The 20,679-nt window shown below is 41.4% G+C and overlaps 1 protein-coding gene across 1 annotated transcript in view; it reads left to right on the plus strand.

The window, feature by feature from the left end:
* Positions 1–20,679, plus strand: part of LOC148535363 (collagen alpha-4(VI) chain-like) — a 423,891-nt gene that overhangs the window by 283,957 nt on the left and 119,255 nt on the right. The window contains 2 exon segments of the mRNA XM_088462796.1: positions 3,737–3,772; positions 5,839–5,901. Of these exon segments, the coding sequence (XP_088318922.1) occupies positions 3,737–3,772; positions 5,839–5,901 (99 nt within the window).

Consider the following 20,679-nt stretch of genomic DNA (forward strand, 5'->3'; position numbering starts at 1 on the left):
TTCGATTGTCCGTAATGCAGTGGTTAAGCACTGGGATATTATTGCTACAGATCCTGTTTTAAAAAATTGTATACCTAAACGACCATTGATGAGCTTCAAGCGTGGCCAGAATTTAAAGGACAGACTAATGCGTCCTGATAGAACAAAGGCTGTGGCTGTTCAAACTTGGATGAACCAAGTGAAGCCAGGATGCTTTCGATGCGTAAATTGTATTACATGCAGGAGTATGATGGTGGGTCAATTTTTTCATCACCCACACACCAAGATCTACATTCGACATCGAGTCACCTGTACCTCCGACCATGTGGTTTACTTATTGGTGTGCCCGTGCTCTCTGGTCTATGTTGGCAAGACGATACGTCCACTTCGTGAGAGGATGGCTAACCATCGATCCTCTATTAGAGCCGCGCTTGTTAATGGTTCTTCTGATAAACCTGTAGCAAGACATTTCCTTGAAACACAGCATGCTTTAGCAACATTGAGATGCATGATTATCGATTGGGTGCCTCCACCCAAGAGAGGAGGCGATCGGGCCAAACTCTTGCTCCAGAGAGAAGCGATGTGGATATATAAATTGGATACGGTCCACCCTCGCGGCCTTAATGAAGCTATACACCTTGGGATGTTTTTGGATTAAAGTATTTTTGGATCTCAAGTGGGGGTGCATCATCAGATTTTGTAATGATACAATTTTTTTGATTTTTTATTTTTTGTTTTTTCGAGTGTTGTGGCAATGTGGGTTTCCTATGGAGTTTGTTTATTTGTTATTTATTTTTTATTATTTAATGTGTCTAAATTTGGTTGTTTATAATTGAAATTTTTTAAAAAATGTCGACACACATGTTGACAAACCATGTTTTTGTATACATTATAATTTAGGCATATGTAATTCAATCCAGATGGATAGACATTGTCCTATCATTATATTATCTATGAGGAGGTATTTATCATTGGTTTGCTTACAGGCTGCGTCTTTTTGATGGACGTGCATGTCGACTGCCCGATTGATATTAGCTTGATGAGTCAATATATGAAAACTCTGTTAGTTACATCTTCATTTAAATTAATGGGTTATATGGTGACGTATACTTGTTTGTCTGCGTCACCGGGTCCCTAGTGTTCTTGTATATTACTTCGTGATTTGATTGATCCGGGCGCTAGCATCGACGGATGAAGTGCAGGAAGCCTTAACAGCGGTTGTCATGACTGCTGTATTAGCTTGCGTGCCACTTGACAGGAAATGGTACCGACTTGCGTTCCACTTGGCAGGAAGTTTGGGGAATTGACACGCACGCTAGCGGGGGATGCAGCTCGATTATACCTGTAAGGTTTGTTTTTATATATGTGTCTGTTAACATGTTTTTTTTTTCATTACTTTTCATTTTTTAGTTAGTCTTTGATTGGTATTATTGCACAATTACAAATGATGTCTTCATGTCTCTATATGTTTGTATTGTTTGTACTCACATGATTGTGAGGGAGGAGTCTCTTAATTGGACTCAGGTATATATTGATGCAAAGTACTACTTGGAATTGTACCTTGACAAAGGTCCATGGCTAGGACCGAAACGTCGGAGCTTTACTATGATGCTGTAAATTTTTTTTAAAAAGATGAAATAAAAACTCATTTTAGAAGACTGGTGAGTGCACCCCCTTTGTTCATTTTTTATATATATATATATATATATATATATATATATATATATATATTTAATATAGGCAGGCTGTCACAGTAAATTCCTCTAAGGGCCTTTCTGCTGCAAGAAGGTGGAAATGAGAGGGTGTGTGACATAATGGGATACATTACGACAGGGATGGGGAACCTCCGGCCCGCGGGCTGTATACGGCCCGCAAGACCATTTTATCAGGCCTGGCCAGCTGTGGCTCTCTTCCCTCTCTTTGGTTTTTTTCGGGCAGCGCTGAGCCCTGAGCACTCGGCTCAGACGCTGCCCGGCTGTGCGTGGCGCCGCAGTGTGACATCAGAAGTCACTCAGCGCCGTCCAGCCCCATGCTGCCCGTCCTCCTTCAGCCTGCCCGCAGACATCTTAAGCGGAAGAGGACGGAGAGGTGCAGCGCAAGAGCAGTGGGACACGGAGTCAGGCAGCCTCAGGCTGTCTGCTGAATATCTGAGGGATGGAAGGAGGAGGGAGTGAGCCCTGCTGATGCGCTCCCAGGGAGCCTTGGTGCTGCACCCCCACACACAGTGACTGATGACTGTGTGAGACAGTGGGTGTCTGTGCCTGCTGGAGCACCCATTGCTATCTGGCTGCTGTAGCTATTTTGGAGGAGAGGAGACTTAACTGGAGTCGTGCAATACTGGCCTGGGTGAGTCTTTTCATTTTCCTGTGGGGCTGGGCTCTATAATTTTGTATGGCCTGTGAATGATTTTATAAACATCCAAATGGCCCTCGGCAGAAAACAGTTTCCCCACCTCTGCATTACGACCTTGTCACAGACCCTCTCTTTTCCACCTTCTTGCAGCAGAGCAGTCATTGCTGAACTGACTGTTATTAGGGACAACTACCAATACTTCAGGAGTTTATTTTGTTGGCTATTTAACACCACATACAGCAAGTAAGACTATACGGTATAGAGGGAAGAGCCACCCAGCAGAGAACAGCAGTAACTAGCCAGCACTTATTCTCCCGAGTCCCTACACTACTTACATTTAGTTTTTAATATAGCTTGTACTTGTGCTGGCCGCCGTGTGAGGAGACACGCTGCTGCTGCTTGTCGCTGGCACCGGGATCCGGCGGGGAGGTAACTGCGTGCTGGGCTAGGCGGCCACCGCTTTCCACTATCCCGCGGTGGCCGGCCTATTAATATTCAGTGAAATTATGTCACTCCGCTTGACATCCCCAATGTCCCGCCCCCGTCACATCCAGACTCGTGCATGCGCAGTCTGGATTTTCTACGGGGCAGTAGGGAAACCGGGGCAATCTGTTTGCTTTCCTTGGTAGCGGGAGCTCCCACCTTAAGTCTGCTACAGTATACAAAATGTACTGACTGACTATTAACACACAAACATCACTGTTCTGAACCATCAGCAGATCTAATGGTAGCAAATTTAAGTCAGAATTCTTACCATGGTTGCTGTTACAAAGAGGAGGATATAGTTACACCTGTTTTATATATTCACATCCATGCAACATACCTAAAGCTTGCATTGCACAATGAAGTCATGTGATATGCTTTTTGACAGTTTAAGGGTCTAGTTTGTAAACCGTAAAGAGAAAGGAATTTGATTGGTGTCAATCTACAAGATATATATTTTTTTCATTTGCTCAAATTTTCATAAATATCCCCAAGTGTCTTTTCATTCAAGACTATTACCATACCTCCCTACTATGTAAGTTGGGAGTTGGGACAGTATGTATCCAAAAGTACCACCAAAATTGTGACAGGTGGGAGGTATGCTACTACACAACACACCAAGCAGGCACACACAACACAATCATTTAATTTTGTCTATATGTAAACACATTTTTGTGTGTTTATTTTAGCTATACTTTGACTATGTATGTGTATGAGTATGTGTATGTAATAATTGATTAAACCAGCCCTACTTTTGTAGGGTTTCTGTCCTTTTCCTGACTTTTTACTGTTTGTGTTTTGTTGTTAAATTATCTGCTGCTGATGCTTTTTGCTGTGTCTTGCTAGAAAGGAAAGAACTGTACAATAGTAGGCAGTAGTATATTATTATAGTTTATTACTAATCCAAACCATTCCCCTGCAGGGTCATACAGGATTCCCTGGCTATCCTGGTCCTCAGGTATGAATTACATTCTGTTTTGCTGCTTCTCAGGTTCAGCAATGATTAGCAGGTGTGTGCAAGTAGAGAAAGGAAAATACAAGGTTATCTGCAAAATTCCAATGTTCAGAAATGTCAGCGTTAGCTAGACTGGCCCAACAAAATAGACAGTGAGGAAATGTGGAAAAGGAACACATTTAAGCATAATTTAACCTAAAATGAATCAATATTCCATTTACTGAGCAATCCATTTACTTAGTTCTTTCTCTTTGCGCTTTTCATGTGTACTTATTGTTCTCTGATTATAACTGAAACAGTCTTTTTAACATATACTGGGTAACATTTTAGGATAATAACACGGTAGTCAGTCACATTGTCGACATTCAAAATATCGACAGTATTGATGTCGACGTGGTTAAAATGTCAGCATCTAACATGTCAACATCTATAAAATGTAGACAGAATATTGACATATGACATGTCCACATAGCCAAAATGTTGACATTAGCATAAGGGTTAGGTCAGGGGGTTAGGGCAGGGGTGGACAATTATTTCATCTGGGGGGCCTTTAACAATTGTAGTGAACTTTTGAGGACCACACACAAAATATTTTGTATTTAGTCCAGCACCAATTTTATTTGGTAAAATTTTCAGGCTCATTTGTGGATCTTAAATGCTCAGTGGTTTACAGTATGGTCAGACTCTCTTTCGTAGATCAGGAATCATCACCCTCCTCCCTCCTGTTCTCCTTACCTACTTCTCTTACATGCCAGCTACACTCTACACCTCCTTCTTGGGCTCTCTGCCCCTGGACTCCACTCCTCTGTTTTGTTTCTTCAGACGACCTAGACCTAGCTACAGGTTTCAGCTTACCCTGAATATTTGCATTGCACCCCTCACATCAGTGGCTGCGTTTTATAGTGCTATTTGTTACTTGACTTCTTTACTGTTTTACCTTGTACTGACTTATTGTTTTGCCATCTGTACGGTGCTGCAGACCACTTGTGGCTCCATATAAATAAAGTTTTTTTTATTATTATTATTATTATAATTTTTATTAATAACAATAACCATCATATTTAAATATATATTTTATATATAAAACAAAAGCTTTATTTGTGTATAAAGGGGCACTACTACAGGGGGCATTGCATAAGGGGCTCTACTACAGTAGACAATGTATAAGGGGCACTACTATGGGCATTGTGTATAAAGTGGGCACTACTGTGTGTCGTAACCTGAATAAGGGACACTACTATGTGGTGTAATGTGAATAAGATGTGCTGATGCGTGGCATAATTTGAATTGGGGATACTATGTGTGATTTCAGCAACCCTTTGCTGCGAGGTCATGGCCCCTTTTTGCCTTCCACGCCCCTTTTTTTGGGTTCGGTAGACAGCTTTAAAGTAGATCACTGAGTCCAAAAGTCTGGCCACACCTGCTCTAAAACATACTCCAATACAGCTTCTGGCATTCTAGGAAGACAGTCCGAGATGTAACTGGAAACATATTGCATAGCAACATTTTGAAGATGTCAACAAATGCTACACAGCAAGGTTCCCTCCCTAGAAAATTTGTAAAGTACTCCTGTATAAGTGCGAACAGACTTCAAAGCATTTTGTGGAAGGGATAAATTTTTCATAGGGGTATATTTCAAATTATTTTGATCGATTAAAATCGATCAAAATAGATGTTGTGTTTCTGGGGCAAAATCACACATTTACTAACTGTCAATTTTTTTTTAAGTATTAGTAAATGTGTGTTATAGCCCCAGAAACACAACATCGATGTTGATCGATTTTAATCAAAATCGACCATTGGTAAATATACCCTATATGTTGCACTTGGGCCTTTAATTATGTATGATTAACTGTTTAAACTTTTATGTTGTTATTGTTTTAAGAATGATGAGGCTGTTTTTGTAGAAGTAAATGCATATACTGCATATCATAATTTAAATAGCCTATTGCCATTGTGCTCAAGATTAAATTCTGATCATTATATTGATCATGTAAGACCTGTGGTTGTTGAGCCTTGAGCTAACAAAACTCTGTATACAATTAATGACCATTTAATCTAAAAAACAGGGAGAAGATGGGGAGCCTGGCAGGTCTGGAGATGTTGGTCCCAAAGGTGTAAAAGGCAGACAGGTGAGAATGTATTTGCTATTCTAAGTATATGTCTATATTGTGAACAATTGTATATTATCATAATGTGGCATGCTGCATCTGAGGACATTTAGGAGATATACAGCCAAAGTGCTATCATTGCCAGTTTCTTATGCAATTTTGACCAGTTATGTAAGCTAGATGGTGCAACAATGATGGAAATATAGGCCCTCATTCAGAGCCACTCGCTAGCGGCAGTACGCTCGTTCCGAGCGATGTTCGCACATCTGCGCATGCGTACGGATCGTTATACGCATGCGCGAACCAGTCAGTGCGGCCGAAATTCATGTGCTCGCAATATAGCGAATGCCTGCTATTTTGAGTGACAGAATGAGGCGTATGTGGGTGGTAACAGGGGAAGGTGCTTGAAAATGGGGAGTGGAGATCCGAACGCAGGCGTGCTTAAAGGTCAAAACGGGCGTTTTATGGGTGTGCATAATTAATACAGCAGCGTCATTGACCACGTCACTGGGTTATTTTATAGCCAGAACTGCTCGCAAGATTGTGGTAGCAAAAACCAACCACAAGAATAGCGAGCAGTTCATACGCTGGTCGATGTACTCGATTAATCTAATAAATAGCGGACATGACGTATGGTGCGAGCGGCCAGGGGGCGTTTTTAACAAATAACCGAGCGTATGTTTTGCTCGCTCGTTCAGACTTAGAGGTGTGAACAGACTGCAATTTGCGAACGGATCATTTGAATAGCCACCCCTTGTTTTTGAACGAACGACCGCAAATAGCGAACGGCTCTGAATCAGGCCCATAGTCTATAAAGTGAGAATTTTAGGGCTGTCTGAAAGTGGCAAAATAAACTATTGGTCAATTCCATAAAAATATAAACATATCCATCCTTTGATATGGTCTGATTACGCTACTGTTTCAGCTGACCTCTCCTGTATCACTGAACGTCCTCGTCCAACGACATGGCGTTTAAAAGATACTATTCTTCATTCTCGCGATACGATCACCCATCTCAATACCCTTCTTACGGATTATTTTCAATTAAATGCTCTCCCAGGCACTTCTCCCTCCACTCTCTGGTTGGCCCATAAAGCTGCTCTACGGCGACATCTGATTGGTATAGCCTCCAAAACTAAAAAAGATTTCTAACTCGTACTAACTCCCACTCACTCCAACAACTGGAGTCACAACATAAGCAGTCCCCTAGCCTTTCCCTTAAACAAGAACTTCTCGCTGTTTGGCATTCTCTTGCTCTCTATTTTTACCAACACACGGCTAAACGTCTAAAATAGTTACACCAAACCTTTTATGAAAAGGGAGATAAGGCTGATAAGATTTTGGCATCTAGGCTCCGTGCGACAGAAACCCATAGAAATATCCTCATGATTAAAAATTCCAAAAATCACCTTCTTCACGACCCGGCAGCTATTCGTTCTGAATTCCAGAGCTTTTACAGTAACCTGTACAACCTGCAGTCTGCCTCAACCCCTACTTCTGTCCCACCCACTGAGACGGCAATTGAAGAATTTCTTTCCGCTGCCAATCTTCCACAGTTGTCGTAGGAGGCGATCCGGGGTTTGAGTAAGGAGATTCGGAGGAGGAAATCATAATTTCCATTAAACAGCAGAAGTCCGGCAAGTCCCCTGGACCTGACGGCTTTACAGCTGCATACTATAAAAAATGTATGAGAGATCTAGTTCCCCACCTGCACTCCCTTTTTAATGATGTTCTACAGGGGGGCTCCTTCCCTACAGATATGCTAGAAGCCAGAATCGTTGTGGTGCCTAAGGAGGGTAAGGATCCGCACAATTATGCTAGTTATAGGCCAATCTCCCTCCTCAACCTAGATGCTAAAATATATGCTAAAATTTTAGCCAATGGACTTAACCAGGTCATTCCCTCCTTGGTCCATTATGATCAGGTCGGCTTTGTCCCGGGATGTCAAGCTCGGGATAATACTCGTAGGACCAAAGATTTAATCCATACCATGAATTCTAGGAGGTCCCCGGCTGTTATCCTTTCCCTCAATGCTAAAAAAGCATTCGATAGGATCTCCTAAACCTTTATGTCCCGTACCCTACGATCATTAGAGATATCGAGAGACTTCCTGACTGGTGTCATGGCCCTCTATTCCACTCCCTGTGCTACTGTTTCCATCAACGGCATCTCTTCCAACCGTTTCCTTATCTCAAATGGCACCAGGCAGGGCTGCTCTCTGTCCCCTTTGATCTTCGCCCTAGTGATAGAACCTCTGGCCTTCCTCGTCCAACTAAACCCTAGTATTCATGGAGTGCAGGTTGGAAATTCATCTTCCAAAATCGCCCTTTTTGCCGACCCGGATATCTTTACCCAGCCTTTACAATTTATTAGACCGCTATGGTGTGCTCTCCGGATATAAAATACATTTTTCTAAATCTGAAGCCATGCTCCTCCATATCCCCCACCAAGACGCTGCCCTTAAATCCTCCTACAGCTTTAAATGGCAACATAGGAAAATCAAATACCTTGGGGTCTTCCTGACATCCCGTTATGATCTTTATATTAGGAAAATTTTCCACAGCTTTTTATGAAACTACAAGCGGATCTGACTTCCTGGAAATGGCTTATACTCTCGTGGCTGGGCAGGATCATTGTAGTCAAAATGAATATCCTCTCTAAATGGCTCTACCTTTTCCAGACCCTCCCAGTGGCGGTTCCCCTTACCCTCCTTCAAAACCTTCAGAAATCTATCAACTGTTTCATTTGGGATGGTAAACCCCTTGGGCTATCTTAGACCATCCTTAAAAAACCTATTTCCAAGGGGGATAGAGGTCTCCCGGATTTTAAGCTCTACTATCTGGCTTCACACTTTTCCCAAATTGTTTCCTCCTACTCACCCCACGGAACGTCCTCCTGGCTTGATATTGAATCCAGCTATATCAATTCACCAGACCTATCTTCCCTATGGGGCCAACAAAAGAAACACCGTCCTCCTCCCTCTAACCTTCCTCCAACACTTAAATTCCTTTACACATATGGGTTTTATACTCACTTAAGTTTGCTATTACCACTCCTATATCTTCTCTTACCCCCATGTTTCACCCCAGGTTTGCATACGGCCCACATGAAGTCGTGGATAACAGAGTCCTTTAAATTTCCTGCTGATTTTAGCGCTCAAGGGCTCTGGCTTTCTCCCTTAGACCTACAACTGCAATGTCCAACCCAATCCCTAAATCCCTTTGAATATTTCCAAATACGACACTTTTTAGGCTCCTTACCACAGACCCCACTTCTCTGCGACCTCACTCCTTTTGACCGACTCTGTAAATATTGCCCCATGTCTAAAGGGATGATCTCTCAAATATACGGCATTCTCATCGATGCTGCTCTGCCTACTAATAATCCCCATGAATCCTCCTGGTAGATAGATTTTGGCCCTCCACCTAACGAAGAGGCTTGGGACGACATGAGACTTGCAAATGCTAAAACCTCTATCTTTACCCGCCTTAAAGAAACCTCTTACAAATTATATTACCGTTGGTACTATACCACAGTACAGCTCTCCCATATGTTCTCTTCTGCTTCACCCCTCTGTTGGAGAAACTGTGGCCCTCGAGGTACTCTCGCCCATATCTGGTGGACCTGCCCGATTCTTGAATATTTCTGGACCTCGGTTCATGCTCTTCTGAGCACTGTCTTTGGAGACCCGATTCTGAAAGACCCATGGACCTTCCTTTTAAGTTACCCCCAACCGCTCTGTTAAATTGTTGTCCCACATTTTAGTTGCTGCAAGAAGTTTGATGGCTCGTAACTGGAAAAACCCTCTTCCACTAACCCTCTCTACCTTAAAGTGACAAATCTGGCATATAGTGTAAATGGAAAATATCACCTACTATCTTCTTGATAGAGGCCATATATTTTCTCAGGTTTGGGCTCCGTGGCTCTCATACGACAGCACTTCGCCACCTCTGCTCCCCACGGTCACTTCCCATATGTGATCCATGCACGATGGCTGAGTCTGCTCCCCCCAATCTGACTCTTCTGTGACAAAACCCTCTAACTGAATACTTTTCTCTACTGTTCTCCAAATGGCACATTTTTTCTTCCTTATAATGTTCTTGTCTAGCATCTGGTATTCTTTATGGTATTTTGCTTCCCTTGGTAGTCCTGTCCCCCCCCCCCCAACACCCTCCCACTCTCTCTACTGACCCCCCCTCAGATGCTTATCGCTAATTATTTGAATCCAAAAAATGGCTCATTTGTAATGTTTATTATACTTGTGTTTTTTCCATCTTTTTTTTCTGTGAGCTTTCTAAATAAAGAATTAAAATAATATATATATATATATATATATACAGTATATATGTATATATATATATATATATATATATATATGTATATATATAAACATAGAGCCTAAAACATAAAAGACATGATAGGAATAAGATGTTGGCGTCATTAAGCAGATGAGTTCTCTATTTTGCATACAGAAGAAAATAATTGTGATTTTTGCTCTAGTACCTCATATCAGGGCTCTTTCAACTATCAGTGTTCACTGAATGAAAACAATATTATGGACAGGCTTTCATTCATTTGCATAAAAAGGAATTAAAATATGTGTTTGATTAAATTCTAACACAATATCTCAATCAGGGATAATATAATGGAAATAAGGCAATTTAACAGCCATAAATAATTCTCTTTCCATGTTTGAATTAAAACGTACAATAGTAAAGGAGATTCCGTTCCTGAAAAATGTAAAAAGTTGATTATTTATTCAGATTTTACTTCAAAATTGAAATTTATTTCAATTTGTATTGAGGCAAATTCAATAGTTCAGAAATTTCAGTTTTGCAACAACCCAATATTGATAACTGGGGACATTATTATTTCAGTCCTCCTGTTCCAGAAGCTCAGTAACGGCTACATTTAATGAATGTACAGCAAGACATAAAATGTAACGTCGGTGCTCTCAGGAGTCACTAGTTTTCAATAAAAATATTAACGGAAAAAAAACCCCAAAACGCCTCTTTAACACATCTCTCTGGTGCTGTAAAAAAACCTAGTAGTCATCTAGGTGGAAACAATATAGCAGCAACACAAAGAAAAACAACGATGCTGAGGTGTGTGGTAAACATTATATATACTTAATGGGACAAAATCATAGATACATAATTTATACAGTTGGAAAGAATCATATGAATGCTTGCACAAAAATAAAATAAAGAAACTAACGATACTGCCTTTGACCCTCTATACACCCCTGCCTATACCTTCTGATATCCTGCCTATAAACCTCTAAGGATGACGCTATTTTGCGTATGCAGTTATACAGTAAATAAAGACTCCAGACCTAGAACTTGTGGTTCCAAAGCACAAAGTATTATTCAAGTAAAAGTACAGTCAGTTACACGCTAGTTATAAGTACAATTTAGCGCAAAGGAAATTATACAGACCCAAGTACAGTTATACATACACAGCGCTCTGGACCAGATGTAGGCATCAGCAAGAAACCCCTCGTCAATCAGCATACAGCACGAAGACTAGAAACCCAGGGTCAGAGCACACATATCTATACCCCCCAGAAATAGACAACACTATAGAGAAGTTTGTTGCTAATACCATTGGTCCTAAAGGAGAGGGCATATGTTACAAGGCATCTAACAGGTTGGTTCAAATAGACACAGTCCAGCCTCTAACAACTGGTGGTCTCTGGTTTCCCGCCTCATGCAAATCCTAACAGTTGGTCATATAATGTACATTTTGTTGCTTGAAGTCGCTGCGGTCCATAAGTTGAGAATGCCTGTTGCGATCTCTACATCGATGTTACCGGAAAACTGTTGAGAGAGTACGCATCAGTACAATACCAAACATGGCTTACTTATCACATATAAAACCTTAGTTACAAAATAATCTTTATTTCATAGCAATTATAGTAAATGTGCATACTTGAATCTTATACCTTAAAGCTTATGGAACCTTGTATGTGAATATGTAATGTGTGAGTATGTGGGGTTTGATGTAAAGACGCTAGTTAACTTGGGGCAGATGCGTGTGCATGAAGCTAATATTCAGCGTTTTCATACACGATCTTATGCATTCGCTAATATGCGACTAGTTAACTGCGCAATTATGCGTATTAATGTGTGTATGAGAAATGGTGTGAGATGCAGTCGCATGATGCTAATAGTAATATCGCCACATGTAGTAAAGTGTGAGTTTATCTAAAATGGCACTTGGGCGGCCATTCGCAAAATGTCGTCTTGCGATTTCATTTCCAAGATGGCGTCTTACGGCCAGTCGCAAGACGGCGTCGCTTCGATTCAATTTTAAACTGATCTTGTCTCAGCCAATAATCCAGCTTCGACAGTCCACCCTTTGATAGCGAACAACATGCTATCACAATCTGGTTTTAAAATATAATCTTTAGGCTTACATTTATATACTATTTAGTGTTATTATGGGATGGCACAAGGTGGTTCTTAATCCATCAATAATGTGTCTCTGAGTGGGGACATAAAACTACTATTATACGCACACCGCGGATCTTGGAAGATCATGTGAAAGGTGTGGGGATACATATAAAGGCAGTCTTGAAGGGGAAATTTGAGACTTTACATTATCTGAGGTGTTTTAAAATAACATTTCAATAATACATTCTATGCATGTCTAAATATAATACATTAAATGATGGTATTTCCTAGTTCAGGGTTGTAATGCAGTTCTGTATTTACCTCAGTATTCATACTGACCACCATCATAATTTCGTTCTTTCGTTTTACTCTTATTTTTAAATTTTCCACACTTCAACACCATAGGTATACACCGGACACATATGCCAATTATTATGATGACAATCAGTATAAGGATTAAGAATTTGCCTATGTTGGCGATCACTTCCTGGACCCATTCCCCTAGGCCTGAGAACCATTTCACTGGGTCCAGCCATGAAACCCATCCTTCTATCTTCTCCACTACTTCAGCCACTGAAGCATTATGGTTCTTACGAAATTCCCATTTTAGCTGCAGAATTTCCTCCATATTCCGGTCTATCACTTCCTTAGGGTCGCTGGTATCATTGGTGACATAGGTGCAACATTTTACTCCAAATTGGGTGGCCAACGTTAAGCAATACCCTCCAGTAACAGCAGTTAAATAATTTAATACTAGCCTGTTTTGCACCAGTTCTTTCTTGTACGCTTGCAATTCTCTCCCTGTATACCTGAATGTGTCATCGTACATCTCGGTGATATTATCTATTAATTTAGCAAGTTCCTGAATATATCTAAAATTTAATGTACCCCGAGCGATCCTGGTGGGATCCAATGCGACTAAAACTTGAAAGCCAGTTGTCTCACTAATTAACTGAGTGGCTTTATGCACGTCACCAGGTATCATATTTCGTTTGCCTCTGTGTTCATATTGCGTGTGAAGATATGGTGATGGTGTGTTTTTATGTATACCAAGCATTTCAACATGTGTGAGGGTCATAACTTCTGGGACTACTCTTCCCAGGTAACACAAACCTTCGGAACTCGGGGAGAGCCACTTATACGCTTTTCTTCCACATATAAAATATACATTATCAGGGAGAACATAAGGAATGGTATGCATCATTATCATTAAGCACATTTCCCTTGCAAACAATCCTATTTCTGGGTCTTCCATCTGGTGCATGCAAGTCTCTGGCTGTATTACAATAACCATCTGGCACCTTACCAATAATTTCTTTGGTGGAACTCAATGTATACCGGTACCTAAAATGTCTCCCACTAGATTTAATTGAGCGTAACAGATCATGGTTTATGGACTCATTATCAGTTCTTTGTGAGAAGGTCATCATATGATTATTCCCTGTCACTTCCCAACTCCCGGGTTTATTGGGATTGGTTATGTTTAAACACAAAAGTGATCTATCTACTTGGAATTGATAGAGTTTGAAATGAGGTGGTTTGGATGAGAGGAATTTTCCATCCAATGTTTTCCCTTTTTGTAATTCTAAAATTTCCGTGATATTCAGCGGAAATGGCACCAACCCTACATTATGCTGTCCCTGTGGCACATGTGAACACACCCAGCAATCAGTTTGATTTAACACTTTGCCTACCATGCTATGATAATCCTCTAAAGGATACCCACAACAGTACGGGTTATATTTAGGCTGGCACCGTTGGATACAGTTCTCATCAACTAGGGACCCACAAAGCTCACAAATACAGGAATCTTCAGACGATAAACCTCCACACCGTCCCTGAGTATCCGGGGTAACAGCTCTTTTAACAATAACAGTACTAAGATTGGTCAGACACTCCCCTGATTGGCATTGCACTCCTTCTGACTGCCATCAACTCCCCTCTCCACAATCGGTCACCCTTCACAGAAACCGGACATTCCCGAACCGACCAGGATGGTGAACACTCTAAAAGAGAACATGAAAATGAACACAGCAGGCCCGTCCATTGCCACAACAAGATCTGCAGATTTATTTAAGTTCAGGTATCTCACTACGACCTTTTCAATCCTCCCGAAACAAGCTCACGAGCGACAGGTCCACGCTATCAGCCTTGTCTCCGACTCGTTTCTCCACCGGTTGGTTGACCTTTTTGCAGTGAGTGGAATGGACCCAGGTATCTCTCTCAGCCACCTTCAAAGATGTAGTACTTGTCAGCAGCACCTGGTATGGACCTTCCCACCGATCAGTCAAACAACCTGAACGCAAGAAATTTCTGATCATAACATATTCTCCTGGTTCAACATCATGACAGTTAGTTTCAGGCATATCATTGGACAACAATTTCAGATTCTGCTGCTGTTGTTTTAACTGCTTACTCATTGATATAAGATACTTTACAGTTACCTCGTTGTTACCCTTCAAGTCTTCCTGTGGACTTATAATCAAATGAGGTTGTCTACCGAACAGTGTTTCAAATGGGGACAGATTTAGAGGGGGTCTAGGAGTGGTCCTTATGCTATGTAGGACCAAGGGTAACGCTTTTGGCCATCCTAGTCCAGTCTCTGCCATGGTTTTACTTAACTTATTTTTAATAGTCCCGTTCATCCTTTCTACCTTGGCACTGTCTTGCGGTCGGTAGGGGGTGTGAAGTTGACTATTAATACCCATCAGCTTACACATATTTTGAAAAACATCACCTGTGAAATGAGTACCGCTGTCACTCTCAATGATTTTAGGGATACCGTATCTGCATACAAATTCCTGAACTATTTTCTTGGCAGTAAACGTAGCAGTATTAGTGGCCGCTGGGTAGGCCTCAACCCAATTAGAAAATACATCAGTGCACACTAATACATACTTAAGATTCCTGCAGGGTGGTAATTGGATGAAATCAATTTGTATCACCTGGAAAGGTCCATCAGTCGGTGGAATGTGGGACGATTCGGTAGGGATCGCTTTCCCTATGTTCTTCCTCAAGCAGGTCAGACAGGACATTGCTATCTCTTCTGCTTGTGAAGAAAAACCTGGTGCACACCAGTATGCTCTCACCAACTTGCACATACCTTGCTTTCCGAGCGGTAATCTACAATTTTTCCTGAGAGAGTGCGGGTGCATACCGGATCCCTGTCCGCTGACCACTCTGTGCTATCAGAGCACAGGCACCCAAGACGCTATCACTGCCAGTTGGAGGTCCCGGTGGACGTCAGCACACAGACGGAGATTGGTAATAATTTCAATAACACAGTGCGCTGCAGTACATCCTCCTCTGCCGGACGTCACTCCCTGGCTGGCCGTGCTGATCCACGCTAAGCCACACTAGGTCCTGTGTTTCTAATACTCAGAGATCGTGATAGCAGCCTTCACAGGTAAACCTATGGCTTCCATCACTGTATCAACTCTCAGGTACCTACGTTTGTGTCCTGCAACACATTTCAGGAATCTACAATCATTTCCCAATACAGACTTACTTGCGGTTCTTTATGTTTACAATTTGTTGAGGATAATCCACTGTATCCGGGACTTTGATACATGTGTTGGACATAACATCAAAGGCTTCTGTTTTTACTAATGGAGAGAGCTACCATTAGCTAGATTGTGTCAATGTTCTCATTTTACATGCATTGCTGATTACACCTGAATTAGGTTACCTAGCTGCAGCTTTGCTTTTTGGCACAGATTTTTACAATTAATATATCTTTAGTCAATAGTAAAGGATTGAGATACTAATATCGGAGCCTGATCATCTCCTTTATCTGTATTCACAATCTTAATTATCCTTTATTGTTCACATTCTCTATAGCTTCCTCAGCTGACTTTATGTGATTATTATGTGTTTTTATATGTCATTTTCTATCTGTGTCTTATCATTATTTTAATATCTTTTTTATAGATAATAAATTGAGTTTAATATACTAAGGTGTTACTCATATGTTTCCACTTAATTATCAGAGCGCAGTGTTTTTTTCATATTATCTTTGTCAGTGAGGTTGGCAATCACCTCTAAGTTTCACTGCTGCACTGATAATTGACTCTCTGGCATAATAGCGCTCAGGCTTCTTTCTGTTAGTAGAATAGAGCTGTGTTTGCTGTTGCGTGGGGTTAGTGAGGGCATATAACTGTTCAGGTGTAGGTGTGTGTGTAGATGCAAGTGTGTCTGTTGGCTGTGATGTTACCGTCATTCCTTCCAGAGCTTGAATACTGACAGCCATTATTTTGCTCTGGGTCTCTCTCTTCTTTGAGATGTTCTTATCATGTTCTATGGCAGATTTTATGAGTGTATCTATTGTGACTCCCCTCCAGCCAAGTTGTGAGGTCTGAACCCGAGTCTTTAAGTTTTCCTTAAGACCGTCCATGAGTACCGTGACTATCATTCCCCTGTGGTGAGTGCTATCTTTAATATCTTCTATCCCAGTGTACTGGGTGATAGCCTGCAGAGCCCGATCACAATAATGTTCTGCAGATTCACTCTCCTTTTGCTTTATGGTGAAAATTTTGTTCCAGTTAGCTACTACTGGAAAATATATACCCAATTGAGTTGCAATGCGGGAAATGTTACCTTGGTTTACTTGGTCTGTTAAGGGAACGTCACCATCCAATACACAATCCGTGATAAATTTTGTCACGTCGGTATTGCGCGGTAGACAGGCCCTTAACACCACCCGCCAATCTTTATTAGTTGGCTCATGAGAACTACCCAAATTCCTCAAAAATCTTTGACATTTGGCTAGTTCCTTTTTGGGATCGGGGATATCATTTATGATGGAATTTAGTTCTGCTCTTGTCCAAGGACAATGCATTACCACTTCCCTCGTGGGCACTACACCGTTCGCATTTGCATTTCCATTCGGAACAGTTATTGTCCGAATGGGATGCAGACCGGTAGCGCTGCTACCTTTGACCTTGTTACCTTGCTGGGGGTTTAATCTGTTGCTGCTACGTATGGTATTAACAACTTCCTCTACAGGTGCAGAGGGTGTTAGCACTTCCCTTGCTGTTACCGATGGAGTTGGTGGCACCAATCGTGATTGTCGTGGCGTAGCATCTATCATTTGTACAGCATGGGAAATGGCAGACATTACAATAGGCTCATCATCCACTTCATGAACATTTTCTTTATAGTTGCTTAAGAGAGGGTACAAATTGCTTGTTACATTTTTATGGGTATTTTTGATAACTGTACTTGCACCTCCATCCACATAAGGTGGGGGTGGTCTGCGTGAACTGCTGGCAATACCTTCTGCAACGTTACCTTGCTGCACGTGCGTGCCATTTTGCGGCTCTCCCGCATTGCAATTCAGCGTCGCGGATGTATTCTCTGGAAATGCGCTCGCAACGCTAGTTTGCGTCGCTTGCGCATTTTTAAGCCACGCATCCCCTTCATGCTTCCACAACTTTAAACATTCATAATATTTGACCTTTTTCTCTCGGGAGCGCATCAGACTGATGTGATCCCGGACATTATCTAATACATCTTTATCAAAACTACCAATTCTGGGAAACGGTCTAACACTCTTCATCGTCATTTTAAACCATACATCACAATACCTTATTGCATAAGTACCGTACTTAGTATGCATAATACGACGGGCCGATCCAAGCAGCGCTTCCATTAGCAGCACATCATTGTCTAACATCTCTATTGTTTGCGTGGCTCCCATTCTGAGACAACTCCTATGTTTTTCAATAAAGATTTAAACTGGTGAAAGACAGTCAAGATACTTTCACTTACCTGCGAACGTCTTGGAAAAAAGGCGTATTCGCAAACCTTATAGAGGACCTCTAGACGCTTCCACTCACCTACGGAAGTAAAGGCTGCTTCCGTAGGTGAGTTTTTGACTACTTCTCAACTGCTAGGGGGCAGCAAAGTACCCTTTGAGTTCCAGTTGATTTCGTCCACTCTCCCACCAGCTCACAATCACAATCTAGCCAAGATTATGTGGTTCAATTATAGTGTTCAAATGAGCCTAACAGATCACACACATTGATTACTGAACGCTATAATCACGCTGGGGGCCGAACTCTAACAAAAATAACAAACCATACACCTGCTTTGTGTAAAGTAAACGGTAAGCTGCTACCGAGTCACTAGGCCAACTGCTGCGCCTAGCACTTAAGGGTCCTACGATACCCTTAACATTTAGGTCCCGTGTTGCACCCTAAACAAACACTCACAGTTACACACCTTTTTCCTGCGCAGAAAAATACACGTTAACCCAGATATTTAGCAACAATTAATAATGTAAACTCAATGGCTTTGTTTAAACATGTGGCAGCACAACCGGAAGTACGTATACGCTATTGTGCGACCAGTCGCATACACAATAATGCGACTACCACACAACCGTATGACAACCTTTAGCTGCGTACACAAAAGTGCGTCTTTACTGTGCGCAAAACTGCGACTCAGCCGCGTGTTCAATACTGTGGCACCCCTTTAAATGTTAGGTTCTATCAACAAAGGAAAACAAACTTTTTCCTCTCTTGTCCCTGGATTCTAGTCAGCGTCCCTGGTTCACACGAAAACGGGTAGCGATCTCTCAGCACCGAGCGGTTGCAGGTAAACCCTGCATGTGGCCACTACACCCTATGGTGAGATATCGATAACCGTATGTGCCGTGTGAGTGGGTAAGTGACTTCACTACGAGCCCCCAACTAACGATACTGCCTTTGACCCTCTATACACCCCTGCACAAAGTATTATTCAAGTAAAAGTACAGTCAGTTACACGCTAGTTATAAGTACAATTTAGCGCAAAGGAAATTATACAGACCCAAGTACAGTTATACATACGCAGTGCTCTGGACCAGATGTAGGCATCAGCAAGAAACCCCTCGTCAATCAGCATACAGCACGAAGACTAGAAACCCAGGGTCAGAGCACACATATTTATACCCCCCAGAAATAGACAACACTATAGAGAAGTTTGTTGCTAATACCATTGGTCCTAAAGGAGAGGGCATATGTTACAAGGCATCTAACAGGTTGGTTCAAATAGACACAGTCCAGCCTCTAACAACTGGTGGTCTCTGGTTTCCCGCCTCATGCAAATCCTAACAGTTAGTTATATAATGTACATTTTGTTGCTTGAAGTCTCTGCGGTCCATAAGTTGAGAATGCCTGTTGCGATCTCTACATCGATGTTACCGGAATACTGTTGAGAGAGTACGCATCAGTACAATACCAAACATGGCTTACTTATCACATATAAAACCTTAGTTACAAAATAATCTTTATTTCATAGCAATTATAGTAAATGTGCATACTTGAATCTTATACCTTAAAGCTTATGGAACCTTGTATGTGAATATGTAATGTGTGAGTATGTGGGGTTTGATGTAAAGACGCTAGTTAACTTGGGGCAGATGCGTGTGCATGAAGCTAATATTCGGCGTTTTCATACAGGATCTTATGCATTCGCTAATATGCGACTAGTTAACTGCGCAATTGTGCGTATTAATGTGTGTATGAGAAATGGTGTGAGATGCAGTCGCATGATGCTAATAGTAATATCGCCACATGTAGTAAAGTGTGAGTTTATCTAAAATGGCACTTGGGCGGTCATTCGCAAAATGGCGTCTTGCGATTTCATTTCCAAGATGGCGTCTTGCGGCCAGTCGTAAGACGGCGTCGCTTCGATTCAATTTTAAACTGATCTTGTCTCAGTCAATAATCCAGCTTCGACAAGATAAATACATTTAATAATGAATAGTTGTTCTACAATATGGAATAAATTTGATCATGGTATAACATTTTAAAAACATGCATAAAAATCACAGTTTTATATAAAACAATGTGAAAGGGATAATATTCACCAGAAATATGCTGTAAAGATTAGTTCATTTGTCTATTGCTATACAAAGTCAGTAATAAACTGTGGACATATTTACTTCTATCCATTTTCTGGTATCCAATGGTGTCCTTAAGGAATAAATAGATAACGCACAGCAGAATATCAGTAGTGCTGCAGTACAGTCAGTCCTTATGCTGAGATACATATGCCACAATGACAATATTAGAAGACAAAAGATAGTCTGGTCGGTATCCAAAAGGTGCCCTTTAGGGATAAGAAATTCAAGCTCATCAGAATAGTATTTTTGCTGCAATGAAAGCAGTCCTTGTGCTTAGAAACTCTCTCGATGATGGTTTTGAAGGCAAGGGATAATTCGGCCTGCACATTGCTACAGTTCAAAAGTCAAATTCAAGTTGGCAACAAATGACAGGTATAATACCTTAAAAGAAACAGCACTGGTGTAGAGTCTAGCCTTACACGTTTCCCTGTCATTAGACAGCTTCTTCAGAGGCATTGCCTAATGGAAGGAAAATGCATTAGACTAGACTCTAAACCAGCGATGTTTCTTTTAAGG

This window comes from Taudactylus pleione, unplaced genomic scaffold, assembly GCF_031769625.1.
Source record: "Taudactylus pleione unplaced genomic scaffold, aTauple2 ptg000053l, whole genome shotgun sequence".
Lineage (NCBI taxonomy): Eukaryota > Metazoa > Chordata > Amphibia > Anura > Myobatrachidae > Taudactylus > Taudactylus pleione.